Genomic DNA, 27,310 nt, shown 5'->3' with positions numbered 1-27,310 from the left:
AACTGTCACATTCCTCGCAGATGGACAGAAGAAGGAAGGTGGGGGAGGGAGGGGGTCACAGAATAGTGCGAGAGATTTGCCGGGTGAGGTGGGTGAGGAGGAGGAGGAGGACGACGACAAGAGGAAGGCCGTGGTGGATTTTTTCACACCCCGGCATTTGTCCCCCCCCCCTGCCGTTTATTGGGGGGTGTTTGTGTGTGTGTGTGTGTGTGTGTGTGTGTGTGTGTGTGTGTGTGTGTGTGTGTGTGTGAAGGGGCTGCGGGGGGGTGAGGAGGGGGGACGAGGAGGGAAGAGGGGGTCACAAGCGGAGGATGTGGCAGCGCCTCCAACAAGTTTTTTTGTTGTTGTTTTTAAGCCCAGGCGGCTGAACGGCCTCGGCATCCTGAGAATTTATTTGTTTTATAAAAATAGAAGATTTGCATTGACGGGGGGGAAAAAAAGACTTGTAAGGAAATGTTGCCTTGTGATGGAGTGAAGAGGTGCTCCGTGTACTTGGCAGCAACTGGGAGTTTTGGGGTTTTTTTTTTTACCGACGTGAAGCCGAAGTCAAAGAGATCGAGTGGAAGTGACGCACAGACTGAGAGCCGTCGCTCCTCGCGCTCAACAAAGGGGAAAAGCAGCGATTACGAGCTCGCAATTGTGGGTTTAAATAACGCAAATAGGAACAAGTGAGAAGCGTCTCACGGCCTTTTTTTTTTACTTCACAAAGAGGAAAATCAGCAAAATGCAGCAAATGTCACTTTCCCCCAAAAGTAGCAAACGATCACCATCATTCTTTTTTTTGTTGTTGTAATTTTAAAACTAATTCTTCACATTCCAAGTTACATTTGTTTATTAAAAAAATTGCGCTGTCACTTTTTTTTCTGCCTTTTTCCTCAGCAGCAGCAGCAGCAGCAGGATGTGCAGGCAGACTTTTTTTTGTTCTTTTCTTTTTTTGAAACTTGCAAGTTGTCGCGGCGGCCGATAAAGACTTGTTTCCAATTTAAAGCGAGCGGCGGCGCTTCCCAGTGCAAGTGTCTCTGGACTTCATTTAAAAGGGCGAGATTAAAGAAGTGGAGTGTGTTCGTGTGTGTGTGTGTGTGTGGAGGATAGTGAGAGAGAGCGAGAGAGAGAGAGAGAGAGAGAGAAGGGGGGTTGTAGAGAGAGAAAGAGAGAAAGAGAGAGAGAGCAGTAATTGAGTAGAGTGTCCGTGCCCTGCAAACTAATGCACCCGTTCTCTCTCTCCCCCCTTTTCTTCCCCTGTGGCCCTGTCCCGGTCGCCCCCCACCCCACACCTCACTCACCCCCCTCTTTTCCCTCTCTTGCCCCCCCACCACCACCACCTCGGACTGGGGGCCATTGTCTGGGCCATATTGTCTGTCCCCGGAGAGCCTTGATAACCGTGTCTCCATCCGCGGAGCACAGGGGTGGCGCGGGGGGGGGGGGGACACGTCGGGGGGAAAGGACGACGGGCGGGCGGGCGGACGGACGGACGGGGAAGAAAAAAAATACCAGAGGAGAATGCGAGAGCCCCCGGCGCTCCTAACTTCCCTCACTCCCCCTCGAACCCAGCGATCAGCTGACCCACCCCGAGAGCCAATGGAGGGTGAGGGTGGCTGGGCCCGTGCTTTCTTGTCGCTGTTGTTGTCATCGTCGCTGTCGTTTATTGATGGAGGGGAGAGTGTGTGCGCGGGAGTTGTAAGACCGTACGACACAAAAAGTGTGATTTTTTTGGGGGGAGGTGGGACAGAAAAAAAAAAAAGACACCCGGCCTCGGAATCTCTGCCAGCGATGACAAGCCCCAGTCTTGTGACGAGAGGTCATCACGGGGGTGGTGGCGGGGTGAGAGGTCACCAGGAGGTACTGCATTGTTGAGCGGGTGTGTGTCTGTCTGTCTGTCTGCGCCACTCGTCTTCCCCCCTTCCCTCCTTCGTCCATCAGTCCGGCAGCATTAATCCCCACTGCGTCTCTCCCCCTTCTTCTCTGGCGCACACACACACACACACACACACAAGCACACGCACGTCGTTGACGACCCCCCCCTTGACAATAGGAGACTTTGAGGCCCGGAGCTCCGTCCGTTCCGCTGCGCCCACAATGCAATCTCTGTCTTTGCAGGTAGCGAGTGAGCGAGAGAAGGGGGGGGGGGGCTGAGGGAGGACAGGAAAAGAGAGAGAGAGAGAGAGAGAGTGTGTGTGTGTGTCGTGGGGAAAAAAAGGAGGATACCATTTGGGCCGAGGTGAGAGAGTGTGAAACGAAAGAAAGAGGCCAGCTGGGAGTGAATGCGCAAAGTGTGTGTGTGTGTGTGTGTGTGTGTGTGTGTGTGTGTGTGTGTGTTGTCATTTATGTGAGAGAATGAGCTTGCATTCGTGTGTGTGTGTGTGTGTGTGGTTTCCAGGGCCAGGCCAAGTCGCTGACAGTGAGACAAATGCCGCGACTCCTTTATGGATTGCTCGACAAACAGCAACACAGGCGGCGGCAGCGGCTCCGGGCGCGACAACACGCCGTCCGTCGCTCGATAAACATAATGCCCCCCCCCCCCAAACCCCCACCCAACCCCCAGCGGCCCCCTCCTATCCACCCACCGGATGCATCCCTCCCTCCCCAACCTCCCCCGCACCAACAGAGCAACATCTCCTCTCTCCGTCCGTCTCTTCCGGCTCGTTCCCACGACACGCACACACACACACACGCACACACACGCACACACGCACACACCTCAGACGGACGGACGATCGGCGATGTTTTAAAAACTCAACGCAAAAACGTTCCCCCTCGTTCGTCCCCCTCCCGCACCGCACCTCTGGTCCCCAGACTTTTCCTGCCCCAAATGTCACCACCAATCGCCCGGTGACTCACCCACAAAAATACATAAATAAAAGGTCTGGAATGAGGGGGATGGCAGGGGTGGCACGGCGCCGTGCTGGTGACTAAAGACGAGGACGGGGAGAGGGGGGGGTGGATGGGCGAGGAAGACGGACATGGAGTGAGGGAGAGAGACAGAGAGACAGAGAGAGCGAGTCCCAGGGGCCGAACCCGTTAGACACACACACACGCACACACAAAACGCATGGCTGTGTTTTTTAGTGTTAGTCGGTCTGTGTGTGTGTGTGTGTGTGTGTGAAGAAGCGCAATGACATTTGTTTTGTGTGCTGCTGCTGCTGCTTTTTGTGGTGAAGCGTGTGTGCGCGGGGAAACACGGCCGGGGCAGATTTAGGCCACCTCACTGAGGATGCTTTGTGTGTGTGTGTGTGCGCGCCTTTACGTGTCTTCACATGCACGCACACGCCAGAGTGTGTGTGCGCATAACGGGTGTGTCTGCAAGCGTGTGCGTGTGTGTGTGTGTGTGTGTGTGTGTGAGGATCTACAGGCGGGAGCTGTGTTTAGGTTTGTCTCTCCTGTTACACACTGTTTGGAGTAAGTCACCAGGGGGAAAGTTTGGAGAGCGTTTTTCTTTTTTCTTCCATCAGAGACTCCTGACTCGGAACACAGCTGTGCTTCTTTTCCTCTTTTCCTCCTCAACTCAATATAAATGTATACATATATATATATACATATATTTATTTACATATATATAAATATATATATTTTTTAAAACAATGACCTGGTCCTAAGCTCTGTGCAGACACTTTTGCCCTCCTCTCTTCCTCCAGAAGGGAGGTGGGGGGGGGGGGCTCGGCGTGTCTTCGTGTTCGACGCACCTCGCCGGTAATCCGCACCCTGGTCTGATCCTTGGCCTGCTGCCGCCGTCGCCGCCGTCCCTTCCCACTGTTTCCGAAAAGGGCCTGGCCTAAAAATAGCCGTGAGGCCGAGATCCTTGAGAGTCGACCGTCGAGACGCGAGGAGGGACGGAGCAGCATTCCTGCAAACAGCTGACTGCGCCGAGACTGGGGGGGGGTGGGTGGGAAGCGGGACAAGGGGAGAAGAAGCGGGGAGGGGGGCGGGGCAACCAATGAGAGACGATGATGGGGGGTTGGAGTGGTCTCAGACTGCCAGCGTGAGTTTTGGCCAACTTCAATGCCGCGCTTTTTGACGAAGATGGGGAAGACCCAACCTGGTCTGTGAAAAAATGTTTTTAAAGACACATTCTGCTGTACTACTCCGCCGCGGCTCCGACCGTTTCCCTCGAAGAACGATGCTTTAGGCGGCTCATCGTGTTTTCCCGCACAAAATGGAGACGCACCTGAGTGGCAGGGGGAGGGGTGGTGGGGGTCAGGGGTTGCCCCACATGCACCTACCCGTAACCCCCTCCCCCGACAACCCCGCCGACACAAATGTGGAGTTGACTCTTGACGGCACTCGAAGCATCTGCCGGCCTGTCTGCTCTCACTCGCAGGCCACGCATTTTCGGAGGCCGCATTTGCGCAAATGACGGTCTGCAACTTAAAAGGTAGCGAGCCGAGCCCGCGTCCACGCGCCGGAGTGCGTGCACACACACACACACACACACGATCACACGCGTTCCCCGAAAGCTTGTTCCAAGCAGAGGAGTTAACAAGAGCAGTTAGCACCATGATAATGTTAGCAACTAGACAAGCACACACACACACACACACACACTTACAGCGACTGTGTGTGTGTGTGTGTGTGTGTGTGTGCGTGCCTGTGACATTTCCATGGCTGCTTTTGTCTTTGACTCGATCTCCAGCCGAGCCGAAACAAACATTTGCCCCCACGTCACTTAATTCGTCAGCATTTCTGTAACGCACTACCACGCCAGCGACGTCTTGTTTCTTTTTTTCAATTGAATTTTTTTGCTGTAAACCCCGCTCGTGTTCGAAAGCCCCGTCGCCCGCGTCAAAACCAATGTGCCGACTCGAAAATGGCCGCGACAGTGGCAGCGAGCTAGCGGAGGCCCTGGGGCGGCTAGGCTAATGCTACGTCGGTGGCGATTATTTGCCCCCCCACACCTCCAACCCACCCGTTAATGGACGCGCGCCGCCGTCCGATTAGTGACTTAGCAGTAGTGGACATATGTGATATGAAGAGGGACTTAACCGAGGAGCCGCTAATCATCAAAAAGCCAAGGGGGAAGTGGTGCTTTAATCTCGGCTTAGCACTCTCGCCGCCCGCACGCTCCCTCCCGTTTGTGTGTGTGTGTGTGTCCTGTAAACGGGAGGAGGGAGGAGTTTGAGGGGCCGAAACAAGACCAGGATGCAATTTAGACTTTTCCTTCAATCATTTCCAACCGTGCAAACGATAAAGACATATAAGCGAACGCTGCCACGATATTGTGTGTCAACGTTCAATGGCTGTGTTTTTGGAATCAGGTCTTCCTATTTTATTTTTTTTTGTACTCGCTAAAATTATGCTAATATCCTCTAATTATGACCCGGACCGAGTTGCCAATTTGTCGCCTTAATACAACCTCATCTTTTTTTTTTCCTCTTTTTAATCCTCCTCATCACTTCCACGCTTTTCAAGCGCCCTCCTCCAGGTCTCCTCCCGGGGTCTCCGTCGGCACGGCGGAGGAGGGGGAGGAGGAGGAGGAGGAGGAGGAGGAGGAGGAGGAGGAGACGGCGGTGCCAAACTTTAAATGAAGTTGCCGGAGTAACCTGCACACCCGTGGTGCGCCAATTGTGCGGTAATTCAACATCAAAGGCTGGGGTGGGGGGGTTATAGCCCGAGAGGAGACGCGAACGGCCTTCCCTCATTCGCAGGGCACCCACCTCCAAGGAAGCACGGGGCTGAGGTGGTGTGTGTGTGTGTAGGGGGGGTTGGATGTGAAAGAGTAGCAGTGGCAGCAGTAGAAACACAGAGGGGACCGAAACAGCGCAAAAAAAGAGGTTAAAAAGTCTGAAGGAATGTTTGAGTTCGGGGGAGTGGAGGGGGCGGGGGGGGCGAGTGCAGCCGGCAGCGATGTTTTTCCACGTTAATAAGTAACCGTCCAGTCCAGATATGTCAAGTGTGCGGCTACTGTGCCCGGGTGACGTGCAATAATAAAAAAAAAAAGCGGGGGAAGCGAAAAGTAAAAAGTCAGCAGAGAGCGAGCGGCCGAGACGTTTCTCCAGCTGAGATGAAGGGCAGCAGTCAGCGAGCCGGCGGTGGAGGGTTTCAGGCCGGGGGTGTGTGGAGCGGTGTTATGGCTGGGCCAGAGGTGTGCGCAGGAGAGGGTGGAATAGGGGGGGTGGGAGGAGAGTGTGTGTCTGTGTCTGCGTGTGTGTGTGTGTGTGTGTGTGTGTGTGTGTGCGCGCGCGCCGCGTCTGAAACAAAAGGCCTCAGTGTGAGAGAGTGAAAGGAGGTAAAGTAAACAGGCTGCAATGAAGACAGACCTGCAGTGTTTGGGCCTCGGTGTGTGTGTGTGTGTGTGTGTGTGTGTGTGTGTGTGTGTGTGTGTGTGCGGTTGTGTAGCCGACTGGAGCATCAGGCCCAGCTGTACAAACTGCAGGGCTACGAGCCACGCGGCACGCACACACACACACGCGCACACACAAACACACACACACGCACACACACACACACACACACACACACCTTCCACCTCATCACTTGCTATCAGGAACAGATTAAGCTGTTATCGTGAGATAATGCAACCCGCAGATATTAATGCGACTCAACAAGCAGAAGTTGGTCTGTTCTCAGCCAGCTCGAAAGTCTTTGTCATCCAAACAAACGCGTACGCAGTCTCCGCCCGTCCCTTGACTATCCAGATTTTTTTTTTTTTTTGCTGAACAAGCCCCGATAGATAAAACGTCCAGGGAAGATAAAATAGGAAGGAGCTGCTGATGCGTGCATCAAAACATGCCCACGTGTGTCCAGTGGGTGCCCCACCACCACCACCACTTTCCTGCACTTCCTGTCTTGGGTGTCAGAAAAACGGTTGAAAAATGTGCAAAAGAAGAAGACAGAAAAAGTTATTAGAGACTGGAGATTGTGTTTTTGCGCGGTGATTTAATAACCACACTTCTTTCAGCAGCAATCTAATAATTTGTGCCCCCCCCCCCTGCCCCCCAACTTCACTTTAAATGGCTTGTTCTCACAGATCCTGTCCGTAATTGGATGAAATCGTCCGGCGTCTTAATAGCCCTGCGGAGGCCCCATTCAAAAACAGAAGGAAGAAAAAAACACAGACACACACACACACAGACACACACACACAAGAGCGTACACCCCACACACTTTTCCGTGTTTTCTCAAAACCTGACATTTAGGGAGATAAACGGCTCTCAGCTATATGCAAATGATAACGCCAATTTGTAAATTAGTTTCAACCGATTAGATTATCCAGGAATCTTGCGAGGCCAAAAAGGAAAAAAAATAAAAATCTCGCAAAAACAATTAAAGGTAATTTAATTACACCACGATCAGAGGGTTTTTTTTTCCTGGTATTGCTGAAGTTTTTTTTGGGGGGGAGGGCTCTGACTGGAGGAAGCTTCCTGGGTTCTCTGGCTTCCTCCCTCGGAAACAATGCCAGATGTACAGTCCGGAGGAAATCCAATAGAGTTCTAATCAGTTTACGGGACGGCAAACAGGTTGGGAGGGGGGGGGGGGTGATGGAGAAGCGAAGCAACCTGTGGATGCCAAAGCATTTCAACTTGGGGTGGGGGGGGGGCTTTTTGAGTTCCGGACACCTGTTGTTTTCCCGCATTCAAGCCCGTCACTGTCGCACTCGTCGGGAGGTGTGTGTCTGTGTGGGTGTGTGTGTGTGTGTGTGTGTGGTGGTGGTGGTGGTGGTGGTTGTGGTGGGGTGGGGGGGGTGGGGCATAATTGCCGCCGCTGCTCTAACGGCGGAGGGGGTCTGACGATTCCGTCTGAAAGCACTCTGGCGAGGGCCGGCGAGCGCATTAAATTCTATTATTGCTGCGCTGGCTGAATGGGCGATGTCGTGAGGGGGGAACATTTTACCCGGCCGGAGACTCATTTCACCTAATAGACGTGGCTTTTTTTCTTTTTCTATCCTTGCCTCTTTTTTTTTCAGGGGCAAACAAAGCCGCACACCAGCCAGGGAAGTTCCCCCCCTCCCGTCTTTTATTGCTCTTTTTTCCCCCTCCCCGTTAATACATATTATTGCCATGGCTCTCAGCGCTCCCGCTCCACCACCCCCCGCCTCCCCCTTACGCACATGTCCGGTTTCTCTCTCTGTCACCCTGTGAAAGCCCATTGTCAAGGTACGGTCACCCCACACCGATGCCCCACAATGCCCGGCGGCAAGCGGGGGCTCCATTTGCGGTTAATGGCCGAGGGGGGCCCTTTATGCCCAGAAGGTTGAACGTTGACGGTAAACACGCTGGAAGTCCTGGGAAGTGTGTCTCAAGGTCTGCCAAACAGACAGGAGCACTCAGAGGGGCCAAGGAGGGCTTGGGTGTGTGTGTGTGTGTGTGTTTTTTGTTATTTTGCGGGGGGAAGAGGGGCAGTGTCCTCGAAAATGAGCAACCGAAAGCGAAAGACAACGAAAAGGGCTGGAAGGGGTTCGGGGCGAATAACCAGTAGATGGGATTCGCGCAAAGTGTTTGGAACGTGTCGAGAAAAAGACGGAGAGGGGGTGAGTGGGGTGGGGTGGGGCGGGGAGTTTTGGCCGAACCAATCAGAAGTTGGCGGCAACAAGTTCCACACCCGGGTGGGGGGGGGGGGATGGGGGACTTTCGACCCTTTTGAATATTGCTCACTGTTTTCTCCCCTTTTCTTCTCTCCCTCCCTCTCTGTCTGTCTTCCTCCTTTTTTCCTCCCCCCCAACCCACCCACCCTCCCACCACCTCTCCTCCAGGATGTCTTCCAAGCGACCAGCCTCTCCATATGGGGGGACAGATGGAGAGATAACCATGGCAACCAGCAGACAGCGAGTGGAGGATGAGGATGGCGAGGGACTGGGCGGTGTCATCCACCTCCCCCTGGTCTCCTACTGCAGCAAGGTGTCCCCGCGTTCCACCCCCAGCCGCAACCTGGACAGCCCCCCCAACATGGTGAGGAGGAGGGAGTGGGGGTAGGAAAAGAAGGCCGGGTTTCTCTCACCTGCTTTTTCATGTTCGGGTGACTCAAGCCCTTCAAGGCCAAGCACAGGGTCACCACACTGATGGAAGCGCTGAGCCTATTTAGGAGTGCGTGTGTGTGTGAGTGTGTGTGTGTGTGTGAGTGACTGGATTTTGACTGCTTGGAACACCTTACGCAAAGTTTCAGCCGTTCCCAGCCCTAGAAATCAATGGGAAAATGTGATTTTTACAACACTTGAGACATCACTTTGTCTTCATTCACTGTATCTGTTCACTCTAAACTGCACGGATGGCGGGAAAGAAAGTCACATTTTCTCTGAGCTGTAAATCAGGCGCACTTGCCGTGGACCTGCATTTGCACTAACACACTATGAAATTGCGTTGTTTACAAGTCACTGATAGTCAGGATAATATTTATGGGTTGAGCCCAAACAGGAAGCGCTGGCAGCGTTCTCTTGAACCGAGCACCCGCGTTTGAAACAGTCGTTGGAACTAGAGTTCCGAGGCATGGCTCTGCAAAACAGGCCAGATATCGATCATTCGAGCAAACAGAGACTTGCGCTATAATATCAGCGGCATACGTTCTCATGAAAACCGCCAACTGTTTAAACGGAGATGACAGAGCAGCATTGGTTGTTGTTGTTGTTGTTTTTTCTCTGGACCGGCTTTGAGTTAAGCGCTGCACAGTTGCGTGCGTGCGCGTGTGTTTGCTACGCTTAGGTCTGAAAGTCACCTTGAGGTCACGGACCCCAGATCAGATAATGTTGACGGTAATCCCGGCCTGAAGGATGACGGCGCTGTGGTCGCCGCTGAGGAGGAGGACCGCTAACTCTCTGCTTCTAATTTGGGCTAAATTCACAGCCAAAGAAGGGCCAAAGCAAACAGCAACAGACAACTTCCGTTCAGATATAAAGCACAAATTAGCACAAACACGCAAAGTGCGGCAGATTTTCTCGTTCCCTTTTCACTTTGACTTGCTCACGTGGTTTTTTTGGATGGACATATAGGGGGTGACATTTTTTAAGACATGGAGTCCTCAGAAAATGGATGGTTGAGGGGGGGAAATAAATACATTGCGGTGCCGCTGTGCTTGTACCTCTGGCCCGTGTGCCTGCGTGACCGCTGAACACCAAAGTGACGGCCGTGAGTCATTTCCCCAGGGGACGATGCGCACGGCTCTCCTACATGCACAGCCCGGGTTAGCCGACATGCGTGTGTGTGTTTGAGCACACCCGGCTATGTGTGCATTTTTCCCAAGATTGTTTTCCCCGGCATGTGACTCAATCCACATTCTATACATGTGGTGCGATTTGCAACGTGTGTTCGGCACATAGGGCCGATTATGCGACTGTACCGGGGCCTGTTTACGTGTGGCTGATGTGCATTTGTTTTTGTTAATTCATCTTTATTCCAGCAAAATCTTGTTGGCGTGGGTCCCCCGCCCCCGCATCTCCCCCCACCCCACCGCCACCACCTCCGCTACAGCGCTGTAAAAAGCTACTTGGACACTTTATTGCGGCTTTATTGTGGCAGGAACGCGGCCGAGCCGTCGCCTTGATAGCAATCTGTCGACCTTTCCCCCCAAGCAACCCCGCGTTGTAAAACAATGAAACAGTACTTACAAGCTGTAATGGAAAGCTAATTTTGTAATTAGCCCCGCTGATTAGCCGGCGGGGCCCTCCCCCCCGGCGCGCCGTCATGTGTGGCAGGTGCCGACTGTAAACCAAAGTCCTAGCACCGTGCCGTCGTGGAAGCGCCGACTACTACTTGTACAGCGTGTCGCTGATAAGGCCCTCAACCAGGTTGTTCCCCGCTATTGTGTTTTTCTTTATTGTTTTATGTTCTTGAAACATGTGAGTTAGAAATTATTGATCAATTCTGAATTTGAAGAAACGTCCAAGAAAATTAAAAGTCATGATTGCCTGTATCTTGAAATTCAGTATTTTTTCTCCTCTTACTGCCACACATCTTGTAGCAGAGGCGAAGCTCATATTGCCAGCACTGCCAGGAAGTGACATTGACAGCATGTTGCTGCACGTACAGTAGAAAAACAATATTCTTTTGCTGTCTCTTTTTAAAAAAATAAACATTACACTTATCATTCTGCATTTATCATTACAGTTACCGTTCTTTTTAATACCATGGCCTCACTGGGCCATCCTGACGTCGCAGCAAACGGGGCCTCTTACATGGTCAAAAATGATGTTGCTGTCAACTCTTATAATGGGGCAGCAGAGTGTTTAAAGGGGGAAATTGGGTCTTTACACAGAGCATAATCACCGATGCGGCTTATTAAGAGGTGAGTGTGTGTGTGTGTGTGTGTGTTTGGCAGGGTGGGTTTTTTTTCCTGACCGCCCGCCTGGCTTGTTGCAAGACTCTTTTTCTTTTTCTTTTTTTTTCTCGCTGCGCCAATCACTTTGACTGTCCGGATGAAGAGAAACAAGGAGGAGAGGGAGATTTATGACGGGGAGGGAGGGGGAGGAAAGGAGAAGAGGGAGGCAGGGAGGGGGGTAGGGGGGGAGGAAGAGAGGAAGGGAGGGGGTCGGTCCTGTCTCTCTCTCAGGGCAATTGTCGGACAGAGAGAGGCGACTTGGAAGTGAAGTGGCCGGGGCAGTGAGAGGAGAGGAGGAGGAGAGAAGGAGAGGAAAGGAAGAGAGGGAGCGAGGGGGCGGGGAGTAGTGGGGGGGGGGGGTTGAGATTACAGCTTTATCTTGTCATAGTGAATTAACACGGCGGCCCGAGAGGCGCTCGGCTACACACTGACCTCTTCATCCTCGCCCGCCTCGCCTGCCTGCTCAGCTTTGGCTCCAGCCACTTTACCTGCCTGCCTGCCTGCCTCCGTGCTGCAGCCACACACACACACACACACACACACACACACACACACACACACACAGGCTCACACAGTAGCATTCACATGTCTTCTTTATTTTCTTTTGGTGCCCCGCCTCAGTGCACAAACAGCTCAGTTAAGACTGTTTTTGCAAAACGGGAATAGTTGAACTCACAGAGTGTTTTCAGTTCAACTGAAAAAGGAAAAAAAACTCATTTGTGGCTCCTGATGGGGCCCAATTCTGATGCTTTTCATTTATATATTTATTTACTTATTTAGTTATTTCCCTTATTTATTTTGGTCAGTCGGCCTGACTGAATGGATTTAAGCGCAGCACTGGACATTTGTATGGCCTGGAAATTTGCGGCATAATGGGCTTCTTTCACCTCCGCGCCCAAACTCCATCCACCGGCAGCAAACCCTCACAGCCAAAAGAATAAATTAAAAAAATGCAACCGTCTTCTAGTGCTAACGGATGAGCACTAATTAATAGGGTAACAGGCGAGACGAGAGGCTAACGTCACAGAGGGTGGGGGTTGAGATGCTTCAGCAGGCGTTCATATTATTATTTTTTTCTTACTATTTTCCTATGCTGTCTCCGGCGGGGGGTCACAGAGTCAAGCACAGCCTTATTCTTCACATTATCAAATGAGACGCTTTTATTTTATCTCATATCTTCAAAACTCATCGCTCGTGTCGCATCACGTGAACCCGCGATTTCGAAGCGCGTCGACTGCAAACGTTTGCCCGCTCGTCCCAGCCGGGTGGGGAAAGAGAGGGGAGGCGGTGGGGCCTCCAAGTCAAGAACTGACAGCGTCTTGTGTTTAGCCGTGGCATGTAAAGGGATTTGCCCGCGAGCATGTGTGTGTGTGTGTTTCTTGGCCGCGCACAGAGAGGTGCGTTCGGTGTCCTCGGCGGAGATTGGCAGCTCTGGCGCGCTGAGCTAAGTCGTGCCGCCGCCGCCGCCGCGAGTATGTCACCGATCGCTCCTGCGGGGCGGCAAGCGCCGCGTATTTTCCATGGAGCAGCCGCTTCCAGCTCTTCCCACGGCCGCATTGTCCGTGCCTTGATCTGCCACAGACACAGCCAAACATCCAATATTGTTTTTTTTTTGTAGTTTTTTTTTTTTTTTTTAGGTCCCTTTCTCTCATTGCGGGAAAAAAAAAACAACAACATAAAAACACCTTGCGAGGCCCCCCGAGATGTGTCAGGCTAAACGGGGACGGGGAGAAGGAGGGAGAGATGCAGTGGAAGGAATAATAAAAAATAAAAAAAACATAAACGGAGGCATCTTCAGGGAAAAAAATAGCATTCCGATTTTTTTTTCCTTTCTCCTCCCCCTGTCTTTTTTTTTTTATTCTGGCAGGAGTTGTGTTTTTTTTAAACCTGCCTCCCCTCACAGATGAGCTTAAGAAGACAAAAGTTGTTTAATTTGGTTCCATTGCAGAGGCAGTAAAGGGATAAAGGGAGTGAGGTGCAATTTTTTTTCTTACTTTGTTCCAGTGGCTGTTTTTTTTTTTTTTTTGGAAGAGAGAATTGACATCTGCAAAACTAAAGGCAGAACCGCCCACACTGCCAGGCACTGCCACATCCGGTGCGTATAAATACATATATGCAGCAAGGCACTTGCGCATTAGAGCGACACGCACACACAGACAAACAGGCACGCACACGCACGCACACACACCTACGGGCATTGTGCACTCGCAGTGTCACACATGCAGATCTGGCGAAAGCAAAGATGTGCGTGGCAGAGCGGAGGGGGCGCACCAAACAACGCGCAGGGGAACGTTGTTGTGTTGCTGCTTTCTGAAATCTCCCCAACTCGTGACTGAACTTGATGAGGAAACTTGTTTTTTGGTTTGTTTGTCTTGCTCACAAATGTAAGGCCTCTTCAGGAATCAGCTCCGCACAACCCCTACCCCCCCCCACCCCGTCCCACTGCAATTCCTTCCCTTCAAATCCTCCGACTCGGACAAATCAGAGCGGATGAAAACGTGTCGGGGATAATGAGCGTTTGACGGCGGGGAGGGGGTGTGGGGGGTGGGCTATCATAAGCCACTTGAGTTGCCCGGGTGGGGGTGGGAGGGGTTGTTGGGGGGTGACGAGTCTGTCTCGACTCCCAACATAAAATAATGTGGCTAATTCAGCGGCTCTTTGAAGAAGCTAATTCCCTGCCATAATTTCATTGTTGGACGCAGCCGGACGGCTCGGCAACGCGGGGCGAAGGGATTTCGACGACCCCGCCGCCCGCACGCACGCCCTGTGACCACGCCCCCCTCCCATCCTGCCCCACACCCTCCCCATCTGTCTCCTTCGTCTTGGTTTGTTTTGTTTTATGCGACATCTCTCACACACAGAGAGGGGGAGAGGGAGAGAGAGAGAGAGAGAGAGAGAGAGAGAGAGAGAGAGAGAGAGAGAGAGAGAGAGAGAGAGAGTGCGGCTGTTTTAAGTAGGCGCTGGATTAGATAAATGGGATGTGACAGGTGTGACTGCTGCCTTCAAGACGCCTTCCCTTCCTCTCTGCCTTTCCCCCACGTATCCCTCCATCAACTCTCTCTCTCTCTCTCTCTCTCTCTCTCCATCTCCCTACCTTCTGACAGGGCTGCCTTTCTCTCGCCCTCCCTTTCTTTCTCTCCTTCGCCTTTCGCGCTCTCTCTCCCTATTCCTCCTCCTCCTCATCTTTCTTTGACTTTCTTCCCACTTGCACTCCTTCCTTCTTTCCGTCCCTCCCTCCACTCCCCCTTCTTCCCACTTGTCTCGTCGGGTTTTGCACGCCGAGCCGGGCGCTGATGCAACTCGTAATCACAAAGCCGCTCATTTGAAGTCTGAATTTCCCTAATCTGGAGAACAGGATGGGTTGGGTGGGGGTGGGGGAAGGGTGGTGGAGGGGGGGGGGGGGTTGAGAGGTTTGAAGGGCGACAAAGAGAAGAGTTGGGAGCAGGTCGAACGTTGGCTCGGTCAGGTGGAGGGATCGAGGAAAGTCTGGTCACGTTAAAGAGAGAGTTTGTGAAAGAAAAAATTGGAATTTCAGTCTTTTTGCTCCTGGAAAGAGACTCCGGAGATGCTAGTGGGTGAGTCAGGGTAACATGGCCTCGTGACATCACGCCCGTCCCGTTTAGACTGTCATCTAACAATCCCTTACATTATTAGAAGAGATTGGGAGAAGGAAGGAGGAGAGTCATATCCTCCTAGGTCTCCATCAACTAACTGGGCAAATTCTCTCACTGTTTTAAGCGAGAAACAAAGATTCAGCAGTTCGGAGAGGTGCTACCGTTGTCTTTTCCTGTTTCCGCTTCAATCAAGTGTCCACCCTATCTCTATGTAAAAAAATAAATAAAAACAAGAAATAATAACGCGGATTCGGAAAATTGTCCCCAGTGCCTCCTCCATGGACGAGGTTGGAGTAAAGTACATTTTGGGCGAACTACGCCTTCAGCTCAGGGGGAGGAGTTTCCTCGGGGCAGACCCGGGCAGTGATTGATGGAGCCTCATCCGCTGATGATACATCTCACCCCCCCCCGCGGTCTCACAATGCAGACGCTTGAAGACTCGAGAATTAGTGAATTATTGAGCGCGCTGACTTATTCAGGTCTGCGCAAGGCGAGGCGGAGCAGACGGAGGGAGTCGGCCGAGCGTGGACAATGGCAAGCGATGATGGTCCTCTGCAACCCTCGCAAGCCGTTCGGCCACCGACAGTGTTGAACGCTTCCGCCCCACTTTCTTCACACCTGCATGAGCCGCTGGCCGAGGAATGGCGCCAAAACCCTGAGTTCTCCAGTTTGGGTTTTTCATGTTTTCCTTTTATTTTTGTGCCTCCCTTCCTCCCACTCCTCCCTCACTCCCGCTCCAAAGGTTGCGGAACAATTACGCTTACGCGATAAAGGAGACAATCCGAGATAGGTCATGTGAGGTCTATGTGACATCGTCGCGGACTGTGACCCCAAGTGTTAAATTCCATTGGGCGAGCGTCAGTTAATGATTGAAAAGAGGGGAAACAAGGAAAAAGAGCGGAGCCACATCCACGTCAGCGTCAATATTTTCATTAATAAAAGCGGAACGGAATGCGGCCCTCTCTCGCTTGTCTCCCGAGTGCCCTCCCTCCCACACACGCTCGCTGGCTGGCTCGCACGCGGACAAACACAGGTATTATATATTGGTGCCGCCGCCCCAGGTGGCGTGCTCCATATTGTAGTGGGATTAGCCAAAGATTAACCCTGTGGACCATTGACCCTCCTGTCCGCAAGGAGCTGAGCTCCGCAGAGCGACAGGCGGGTCAAAAAAGCTTGATGCTCCTTCTGTAATTAAAGAGCTAGGGCGTGTGTGCGTGCAAAAAAACGGCGCATCCTCGTGACACCGCCACCACTCGCCCCCGTGGTTCCCTGGCGGGGAGAGTTTTTTGGCAGCGCAGAGCTCATAAAGAGACGCGGGCGCTTCTTCCCCGTCAACGTCGTCCTCTCGCTCACCGTCGCCGTTAATTGTCTTAGCTGGCTTTAAGTCTATTATGCAGGTGAGCCAAACAAACTTGGGTTTTACTGGGTCAAAGATTAAGAGCCGGCAAGTTACTTACCACTCAGCTGCTACTGTTTCAAGGATATTTTTTTGTTGTTCCAAGTTGGACAAAAAGGACTTTTAAAGTTTGGCCGTTTCACCAGCAGGACGTCATAGATCCACTTAACACAAGAGTTTCTATATGAGCAAATGCATAACCAGGACAAGATGAACTCACCTTGTATGCAATGAAACTCGCAGACAGGGTGAAATAAAACTCAGTTCATTCTAATTAACAACCGTAAAATAAGTAAATAAATAAATGAACAAGAGGCAAATGTTTGTTTTAATCATCCTGAGGTGAAAAACAAAATTGCTACTTGGTCGAGTGGAGTTTATGTACTCGCTGCGTCTGAAGGTTGTTAAAGTTTGCTCTGCGAAGACTCTAAACTTTGGACATGAGACACTGTAATAATTATTCATCTTGACAGCTTGGCAGAAAGCACAGAGACGAACTGTCAGCTGTATATATTATATTTCATGACCGCCACCGCGCTGATTGTTGTTGTGTCAGTTCTTTTCATGAATTTATGGAAATGATGTGACGCCGCTCCAAAGCTTTGTTTTCTGAAAAGGGATATGACTTTTCCTGATTCCTGCACGTGGCGGAATTGCGTTCTCAGCATTAATTGTCACGACTCTTTGGACAAAAGTGGAGCTCGCGCTCAAACTTCAGGTGTGGTAGGCTGCGTGTGTGTGTGTGTGTGTGTGTGTGTGTGTGTGTGTGTGTGTATGCGGAGTGGGGGGGGGGTGTACCGTGCCATTGGCCGTCCCTCAAAGACGTGCCGCGGAAGGCTTTGTAATGAGGAGTTAGCGTGACTCTGAGAGTGCGCGCAGCCTTTTTTGTTTGTTTGTTTGTTTGTTTTTTCACTCCTCTTGCCGTTGTTTCATGTATTCCTTCTGTCAAGTACCTCCAAGTCAGTCAAATGCAGATTCCAGAGGATGTGAGGAGAGGAAGATGGAGGAGGGGGACTAGGGGGAGTAGAAGAAGAAGAAGAAGAAGAAGAAGAAGAAGAAGAAGAAGAAGAAGGAGAAGAAGTACGGCCTAACTTGAGAAATCTGGCCAGGGATGACAGTTGGTTGCGGTGCAATCGCTCTCGGAGGGGGAGAGGGAGAGAATGAAAGGGAACAGAAATATCGAGTGGGTCGATGCCAACCACCCCCTCCCCCACCCACCACCACCACCACCACCACCACCAACCCCCGCCTCCCCTCGCCGTATATGTTTTCCTGTCCTAAACATAAGGTAATGTGATGATGTTCCCTCCCTCCCCCGCCAGGAACAGGACGGCAAGGGGAGTTCCTTGAGTCCCTACACCCAGCACAACGCTACCTCACCGGGCAAGGAGGAGGGGGGCGGAGGAGGAGGAGGAGGAGGCGGGGGCCGGCCCTGCAGCGACGGGGGCTCGGTCGTGGGCGCCCTGGGCACCCCGGAGAGGCGTAAGGGCAGCCTGGCCGACGTGGTCGACACACTGAAGCAGCGCAAGATGGAGGAGCTGATCAAGAACGAGCCGGAAGGTCAGTGGCGAAAGCCCAGATGTGACAGCGGCCACTTTCCGCTTTCTTTCTGTCTTTCTTTCTCCCTGCTGTCCCGTCTCTCCACTTCAATCCCCCTCTCTCAGCCTCTGCTGTGATCCCATGGACACTCGGCAGAGAGGCGAGCCTTTGTTTTTTGTTTTTTTTTCTCCCCAGCACTCAGACAGACAGCATCAGCTGTTTGGGCCTATTGTTCACCAATGCTTTGCATATTTATCACAACCTGACAGTAAATGTGCGCTCGGTTGTGTGTGTATGTGTGTGTGTGAGGTGGAAAGCCTACCACTTGGACATCTTCACAGCTCTCAACAAATGCCCCCCCACCCCCACCCCCAGCTTTCATTTCAGCATAGGGCGGTTCACATCAAGATATATTCCTGCCATTTTGCCACGCTGCCCTTTCATTCCCAACATTAGATTACCATAGAAAAGACACCGGACCCGATTTTTTTGTTCTTTTTTGCCAAAGACGACGCAGCTTAACTCGATTATCCCGACGCTCATTACTCAAACGTAGCCTCGGGATAACGATAAAATTAGCCCCGCGGCCAGCCAGCCCTGGTTTCTACCGGCTGGATAAACGGAGGCTTAAGTCGTAAATTTAAATGAAACAATGTGATAATGTGATAGCAGCATGATCAACAGGTGTCCTGCTGATGTCACAATAACTACTGATGTCGATTATTACGGATCCGTCTTAGGTTGCGGCAGAGGGTCGACAGTTTTAGTCGTTCCCTGGTAGGGACTTTTGTTCATTGTTCACTGGCCTTCATGCGTGTGAGGGGTTTCACAGCTTCCCAGATCCCATTATCATCCATAACCTGCGGATGATTGACGCTGATCGGAAACACCTGGAGACTCACCGAAGTGACCGTTTCCACTTCCTGCGCCCCTGCGACCGTGGCTACATGCTGCAGTTGAGACTTGTCCGAGACGCGTGCTCCTCTTGCCGAGCCAGGCGGCAAACCCCGAGGTCTCGCTTCCTTCACTTACTGAGGGCAACGTGCTGCCGCTTGCACCTCTCCGCCGATAAGTTGACTCAATCTAGAGGAACTCGGCGCGGCAGAAAGCGGCGGTGACCCGATCCATCTCGCCTGCCGCCCCGACTCAGGGTCCCTAACAACCTAACAAGGTCTCCATTTTTTTTTTCTTTTGCAAGAACAAAGTGGACCTGTGAAGACCCCCCTCACGCACCCCCCGCTGCCCACCCCTCCACCCCACCCAAAGCAGACGCGCGTGGCGCTACCCACAGATCTCCTTGTACACATCCAGCCGTTGCCTTAGCTTCGAAAATCCGGCGCAGCTGCGCGCCAAGGTTTCTCTTCAAACACCGGTGTGTGCGATCGGCAGCCCCGCGGCCGCAGGGGTGAAAGAGCAGCGCAGCCGGCTGTTTGCCTCCCGAGTGCGCGCGTGCGCACCTCCGTGTTTGTCCTCCGACAGCACATCAACAGGCTTTCATTTCAAGCTGCGCTAACCTTATTTTCCGGTCTTTTTGGCAAGTTTTCTTTTTTCATAAGGAGAGAGAGAGAGAGAGAGAGAAGCAGCAGAGACTGTCGGTCAGCTTTCGTCATCTGGTTGTTTTTATTCTAGTCAATAGAGAGGCCTGTTGTGGCAAAAAGAGAGAAAGAGGAAAAAACCGGGCTGTCGGCAGAGTTGAGCTGTAATTGAGGTGTGTTTTGGTTTGTTCACCGCATCACTAGACCCCATGAACTGGCTGCACGGTGGGGAAAAAAACAACATTAATGGATCTTTATAAGTCAGCCTCGCGGAGGACGGGAGGCAGGGAGGGAGGGAGGGGAGAAGGAAGGACAGAAGGTGGTAGAGGAGGGAGAGAGGAGTGAAAGAGAGAAAGAGCAATGTCTTCACAGACCCCATTAGCCGAGTGCCGCGCAGTGGCACGGCGTCCGGACCGACTCGGGGAGCATTATCCGAGCTACGTTTAAATGAAACGCCGAACAAAAGGCCTCAGCGCCTCCAGACCCATCACGCACGCACGCACGCACGCACGCAGACAAACACGCACACACACACGCACACGCGCACACACACACACACACAAATCCCAGCCAAGCAAAAGAGAAAAGAATAAAGGAAAAGGGAGTAAAGGAAGAAAGGGAATGCTGAGAAAAGATGAAGAGCGGCAGAGGCAAATGGAGGAGGTTTAGGGGGTGGGGGGTGGGGGGTTTGGCGGTGATACTGAACACAAATAGAAATCCCTTTTCTGTGCCCGGCCGGCCATTGTTTGGCTGTGTGGCTCACAAAGGCCATTAGCGGCAAACAGCAGGTTGGGATGAAAATTTAATGAAGGCTTTAATCATTATGAAAGGGCCAGAATATTACTGCTCTCTATGTCGCCCCCCCTCCCATGTATCACACACACACACACATACACATACACACACTTGTGCGCCACTTCCAGCTGGATCAATGGCACAAATACACATTTTGAGTGTAGGAACATTAACACCGGGAGGGACCAGAACGAGGGAGGCTGGCAACACGAAATGGGTCAGAAAATGATAAACATCTCGGGAAAAAGAAAAGAAAAAGGGGCCCTGATGACGAAGGCGAGCCCCCCCCCCAAGCTCGAGTGCCGCGTGTGCACACACACACGCACACGCACACGCACACACACACACAAAATGGCAACACTACGGGCGAACACCCGGACAAGCGGTGCGAGTTTGAAGGATACGGCTCTCCATCCGCGGCTGGTCTTGCTCTACTTAGGTACTGGATGAATTGGACTGAGCGCAAGCGTACTGGGTCAGAGCGTGCACATGACGATGCGCGTGCACGTGCTAAGGCGACGGGCTCATCGCGCACTCATTTGCCGAATGCGCGCGAATCGGAGTCACACCGAAAAGCATTGTCTCTGACCATTTGTACGCAAACGTGAGAGTGTGTGTAAGCGTGCACGCACTCGTGTGTGTATATGTGTGTGTGTGTGTCATGAGCGTCGGCCCTCTAACAAATGACTCGCCGTGCTGCTCCCAGCGGCCTGGCCCAACAGCGCACCGCCGCTCTCCCACTCTTCCCATTCATCTCTTGCCTCACTCCACCGGCCACCTGCTTCTTCACGAGACACACACATGCGCGCGCACGCACGTGCACACACATACGCACACCCGTGCGAATGCTACACCTCGGCGGTGCAGCCAATGCTGCAATAAATAAATTCTTCAGGAGCGCAAAGAGGCGTTGGAGGAGAGAAAGCCAAAGTATTCAAGCGTGTGTGTGTGTGTGTGTGTGTGTGTGCATGAAAAGTGGTGGGGAGGGCCGGCTGGATGCACACATACCTGGACACGTCTCTCCACACCCTCCCCTCGGAGTTGCCATTTGACCTCCCGTGACCCCCATCTGACCCCGGGATGAGTGACCCATTGGTCTGGTCACGTGTGTGAGCGGATGAGAGAGACCCGGGATCGAAGTCATCGAACGACCAGCACATCCAAAAGCATGGAGCTGATGGCCACCACTGATCCCGCCGTCTCCCCTTCTGCTCTCCTGCTTGTGACGCAAAACAACAATATTGTTGTCTCATTCGAGGCCGGGGTGGGCGGGGCCCTGGGGGGGGTCAGAAGGTTTACGACCCTCGATCTGGACACGTGCGCGGAGAGGGGGGTGGAGGGGGGTGAAGAGAGGCAGCGCAGGTTTCATGAGCGTCGCCAACGACCTCGAGGTCGAGTGGAGCAGCGTTTTGCATGTTTTTGATGTTTTTTCATTTAATTAATTTTTTTTCCTCTTTCCGGCCGAGTCGCCCGCTGTCGCGCTGGACACGCCAAGTTGATGACAGATGTCACACGACGCGCGCGCGCACGTACACTCACACGCGAGCGCAGATGCGTGCGCGTCTGGCAAAAAATGCACGCACAGCACTTCATCTATTTTCGAGCGGAGGAGGGACAAGGAGGAGGAGGTTGTGTGTGTGTGTGTGTGTGTGTGTGTGTGTGTGTGTGTGTGTGTGTGTGTGTGTGTGGTGGGGGGAGGAGGGGGGAGTTGGTCGAGGTGGGCTTCCAGCTTTTAGAGAGCACTGAGGCATTTTATAGGACAGCACTTAGGCGAGGCCATTGTGCCACACAGGCGACGCACACAGTGAGCCCGGGCTCCCCCTCACGCCTCCGTACACTCCAAAGGGTGACAATGGGAAGGGCGGATACATTCTGCCAAAGAAGAAGGAGGTGGGGGGGGGGCATGGGGGGTGAGGGTCCTAAGAGCCGAAGAAGTGGATGAAGGGATGGAGGCTGTCGCCCGTTCATCCGTCCATCAGTCCAACCCCTCTGCTCTGCCTCCACTTAATCCTTGCTATCTGTGTGTGTGTGTGTGTGTGTGTGTGTGTGTGTGTGTGTGTGTGGAGGGGGGGGGGGGGGGTGTCAAACACACACACATGCACAGCAACCGCGAGGCATCACACGGTCCTGAAAACAGAGCCCCTTCAGGGAATTTGGGGACTTTTAACGCACGCATGTGTCCGGAAAACACAACAACACAACACAACGCACGGCGGTGGCGGCTCACTAGCAGTGAGGCCTCAGCATGGGAACTGCCCCCCACCCCCCCCCGCGTCGTCACGCCACCTCAAACCCCCCCGCCACCCTCCACCGGTAATTAGCTGCTCGTATAAATTAACAGAAAAAAAAAAAAAAAACAGTGAAGTGGGACCCTTGCCGGCCTCTATTGTTTGGACGAGTCATTCTTCTTCTGGCGGCTGGGAAAAACAGAACCGAGGGTGAATGTGTGTGTGTGTGTGTGTGTGTGTGTGGGGGGGGGGGGGGGGGGTGAAAGAGAGAGGCACGTCAGTTTCTTTGAGGTTCGAGGCTGCGAGCGTGGAGACGCAAAGGTTTCCGTAAAAGGTGATTAGCCAAACGCTAGCCACGCTAACATCCAATCCAATCTCCTCCAGATGTTTGTATTGCCCCCCCCCAAAAAACAAACGTCCCCGTGGCAAACTTGACAAGGAAACAACAACAAAAAAAAAAAAACTTTGGCACTGAGGGAGGGACAAACATCACTCTGAAAGCAAAGTGAAACTTTGCAATGTCTCGATGAGAACAGCGCGAGACCGCTAGCAAGTACTAGCGACAGCATTGCCGCGTCGATTAACTTATTCCAATCGACTCGGATCCGAGCTTTCTTTCTTTCATTCTTTTTCATTTTTCCTCCGCCCACCCCCGATCCCTCCTGACTTTTTTCCTGCGACATGAGAAACAGGCGACGTCATGGGGCGAACCTGAGGCCTATTGTGGGGCAGGGGCGGCCATTGTTGGCCCGATGAAAGGCGCATTCAAGTCACTTTTTCTTTCTTTCTTTTTCTTTTTTTTCTCTTATTGAATTGTTTTGCGTCCGCTTTTCAACGGGGGCATTTTCTCGCCCCCCACCACCACCATGACCCTCCAAGCCACCCCCCCACCCCCCCAATCCCGAGACAATTGGTGGGGATGAAACTCCTTTTCTGCCATTCTTCGCGGTCCAGTCCAGATGAGCGATATTAAGGAGATGAATGGCATGTGTGTGTGTGTGTGTGTGTGTGTGTGTCTGCATGTGTTTTTTTTTGTTTTTCTATTTTTCTTTTCTTTTTTTTTTTTTTTTGGGGGGGGGGGGGGGGGCACGGTGGCCCCAGCTTTTGTCCAATACGTGAGCATAAAGGGGGCTTATAGAGTGGAGAGGCAATGAGAGAGACGGCCCTGTGGTTTTCCTGATGGTGTTTGTGTGTGTGTGTGTGTGTGTGTGTGTGTGTGTGTGTGTGTATCGGCCTCCTGGAATGGCACAAAGTTGAGGACAAAGGGTTCCCCGAGGTTCATGGATCAGTCAGGGCTTCCATCCGACTCGGGTCCCATTGTGACCCGAGTCACTGTTTGACTGTCCTACAGTACCGCTGAGTCTATACCTGGGGGTGGGGGGGTATTTAACATCCCCATAATCAGGAATGCGTCTGTGAGACGTATGAATATGTCTGGCTGTCCGAGTGTGTCGCGCATTAAAAAGGCCCTCCTGTCATTGACGCCCAAATATGAGACAGGCCCCAGTGTTTGGGCCATTCAACTGCATTCAGTATCCCGTGACCAGAATCAGCCCCCGAACGCGCCATTTATCTATTCAGGGCCTTCTCATAAACTCCACTCATTTGCACGGCCCCATTGTTTTTTCTTCCTTTTCTTTTTAATCCCCCCCCCTGCCACTGATAGCCCTTCCTTCGGAACCCTCTCAGCCTATTTCCATGGGGAGATGAAGGAATGTTTTTATGTTGGCAAAGATGAAAAAGGGCTGCGAGATGAATGAGTTTCACACACATTTTGGAAACTTTTTTATATTGCACTAAAAGTACCACCCTGAGAAAACATGGCAGAGGCAAGAGAGGGAATTCCTGCACGGAGTTGAAATGAGTTCTTACAAAACGCCAGCTGACCGACGGCTGAGGATGTTCCGCAGAGTGAAATGGACGGTCAGGCTCTCGGAACAGTCCCGATATTTAATGCAGCAGTTCACTAACGCACGCTGAAAGAGCCGACGGATGTCAGATTTTGCTATTAAGAGCTTGATTTTAACTTTATGGCCTGTTTTGATTGTGATTCCGACACAAATCGATCATGGCGTGGTTTCAACGAGCAGAGCGTCAACCGATAAGGAGTTCTTCATCAGGCTACACACATTATATCATTACTTCTGCAGTACAAATACAAATGTAACAAAATTGTCATATACATACTGGTATATGTCATGGTATCGGCAAAGTATATCACAACTTCAAGTAGTACTCGAGTACTCAACCCCGGTCTCGGTACCGATAGAGGTATCAGTATAGGTGTATCCCTCATACACACGAGAGTTGTTCATGTTGCTTTTTAGGCTGTTTTTCATTTCACAGTGCTGTAATTCCTCCTGAATACTTCAGGGTGATTTTCCGCACAATTATGTTTTGACCACACACGTGCAGCTCTTCAACTTTGCAGTCGGAAACACAGGCTGAAGCGACTCTCAAATGAATCGAGATCTGACGCGCTCACGTTGAGCTGAAACACACAGACGTGCGCATTATCTTTTGTGGGGGGGGTGGGGGGGGGACGCACACTTGCGTCAACACGACCTACATAAACAGGCCTCGAACTTGAGGCGGGCATATTCCGATGCATGGCAGCATGCAAAGCTTACTGTAGGCTATAATACACTTTAAGTAAGCTGCACGCTCAGAGCCTATTAGCCGTGACTGTTGTTGGGTTTTTTTTTTCCTCCACCCGACTGCAAGAAAAATACATGTGCGCAACGCTAACGCGACGCTGACACGTCTTTCCGTGTGCCATGAGCACTGCGGATGGCGTGTTAATATCAGTGAGCGGCGGCGGCGTCCACACCCCACTTTCCGCACCCAACCTCCTTCCCCTCCGTCACCACCCAACCCGGGTAATCCACGCCAGGCTTGTGAATAAAGTAGCACAATCTGCTTAGCGCCGTTTTACATCTCAGCCCAGGCGAGCGCGCGCGCACACTCACGCGCACGTACACGCACACACATGTGCAAACTGTAGTCCTCTGTCAGCCCCGTGTCAGCGGCGTCCGGTGCAGGATTTAAGGGCCTGACACGGCTGTAAAGGGGCTTTCACACTGGTACTGTATATCAGCGCGCCGCTGCCGGTTAGCACTTCAGAGGGAGACGAGAGAGAGAGAGAGTAGGTGGGGGGGGAGAAAAATAACCAGAAACACATATAGTATGGCAGGGGCGGTGGCGGCGGCGGCGGCGATAGCGATGACGCACGGGGGCCCACGTGACCTCGACCGCGAAGACACAGCTAGCCGCGATGCTAGCGTTCCGCGTCATCGTTGCAGCGTAGTGGGAATTGTTGGAGCAATGGGCGGTTGCTTGTTTGTGCTTTTTAAGCTTGGCGCAAACGGGTCCACGCTTAGCGATTTCAGAGCAAGCCAATGGTGCCGATTCCCCAACTCTAATCTGTGACACAACAAGTCCTGAGGCGCAGCGAGCTGCTGCCACTGCGAGCTCGGCCGCTGAGGCGTTGAAGAGAGAGAGCCTCCCTGCTAAGGACTCGTCTCCAGTCGGCCCAGTCGGCCGTGTCAGTCTTTGAAGCCGCTGGGTCTTTATTAATTAACCCCTGGCCGGTGGGGGTGGGCAGCAATGAACTAGCGCCGTCTCTGTTGGCGAACCAAGGGGTCGCGACCTCCAGGGCCCTTATTCGAGCCAGATGTTGGGAGACGGGCTCCGCCTTTTCGTCTCTTCCTCCCTGGCCGATCTGCCATCCCTCGCCCCCCACCCCCACGGGGATGCGGCCATCCGTCAGCTCAGTTCCACCCTCCCTCCCTCCCTCCCTCCCGCTTGGCCTACTGCCCCCGTCTGCTTTGCTCGGGATGGAGGGGTGTTGCAGTCCCGTGTGTGTGTGTGTGTGTGTGCGCTGCCTGGCAGTGTGCCGGCTCTTATCGTCAAAGCCCCCCCCCCCACCCCCACCCCACCGGCTCCTTTCCTCCCACCTCTTCCTCCTCCTCCTCCTCCTCCTCCTCTTCCTCCTCTTACCTCCCTTTGTCGCCACCGCTCTCACCACCTGCTTTCTAATTACCCCCCCCCTCCCCAATTCATATTCTGCTCTCCATCTTTCTCTCTCCCTGCCTGCCTCTCCCTCCTCCTCCCCCCCCCCACCCCCCACCTCCTCCTCCCCCCGGCTGGGCTCAGGAGCAGTGAACAGGTGTTGTCTCCTTTTGATTTGGGTGCGTTCGGATTAATGCTGTCAGCTCAGCTGTTAAAACAACTGCCACCGCCAGATGCCAGTCAGTTCGGGGCTGGAGCTGTCACCTACACACACACACACACACACACACACACACACACACACACACACACACGCACGCACGCACGCACAGACGCACAGACGCACAGAATATCCAGACGCGTACAACACCGCGAGGAGACGATCACATTTGCGCTCGTTGTGTTGCCGACAGAGCCAATCAGCCGCTACTCGCCAGCCACTGCTCGCCAGTCTCGCCCCGACCCCAGGTGTGCGTCCCCACATCGGCGCCGGAACGCCGCCGTCAGCAGCGGAGTGACGCGACAAGGTACCGACCTCTCGAGAAGCAAAATCCATGGCTTGAAAGGAAGACTGGCATTGTTTTGGGGGGATTTTTGTGTTTTTTTTAAGTAAATAACACGCATGCACTCAAATTCAAGATGCTTCGGGAGTTGCACGATGGGTAATACCGAGCATTACGCAACTCACGTTAGCAGGAGACTGGTGACAGATTTTCCTCCCGCTCCTTGTTTTTACTAGCTTGGTTTTGTGTGTTTACCGCCGAGAGAAAACTCACCGTCACCACGGCAATGCGCCGATCCCGCCTCTTTTTCCTCCTTCCCCATTTCCCCAAACTCACTTGTTCCTCTCGTTCCTCCAAAAACATCCATCACACCCCGTCCGGAGTCGGGACACACACACACACACACACACACACACACACACACACACACACACACACACACGTTAGCAGA

The 27,310-nt window shown here is 52.7% G+C and overlaps 1 protein-coding gene across 13 annotated transcripts in view; it reads left to right on the top strand.

The window, feature by feature from the left end:
* The window catches only part of sox5 (SRY-box transcription factor 5), a 236,557-nt gene that overhangs the window by 153,417 nt on the left and 55,830 nt on the right, over positions 1-27,310 (top strand). For 12 of the 13 annotated variants that reach the window (XM_076051749.1, XM_076051748.1, XM_076051753.1 and 9 more), the window contains 2 exons: positions 8,684-8,879; positions 17,571-17,808. In XM_076051749.1, the coding sequence (XP_075907864.1) occupies positions 8,685-8,879; positions 17,571-17,808 (433 nt within the window). In that variant the 5' untranslated portion in view covers position 8,684. The remainder of the gene's footprint in view (positions 1-8,683; positions 8,880-17,570; positions 17,809-27,310) is intronic. The other variant, XM_076051747.1, reaches the window with a different exon arrangement.

The sequence above is a fragment of the Nelusetta ayraudi genome, unplaced genomic scaffold (genome assembly GCF_046127955.1).
Source record: "Nelusetta ayraudi isolate G7.1 ecotype Tasmania unplaced genomic scaffold, CSIRO-AGI_Nayr_v1 ptg000135l, whole genome shotgun sequence".
In the NCBI taxonomy this organism is placed as follows: Eukaryota; Metazoa; Chordata; class Actinopteri; order Tetraodontiformes; family Monacanthidae; genus Nelusetta; species Nelusetta ayraudi.
This window is presented reverse-complemented; position numbering and strand designations above follow the sequence as displayed.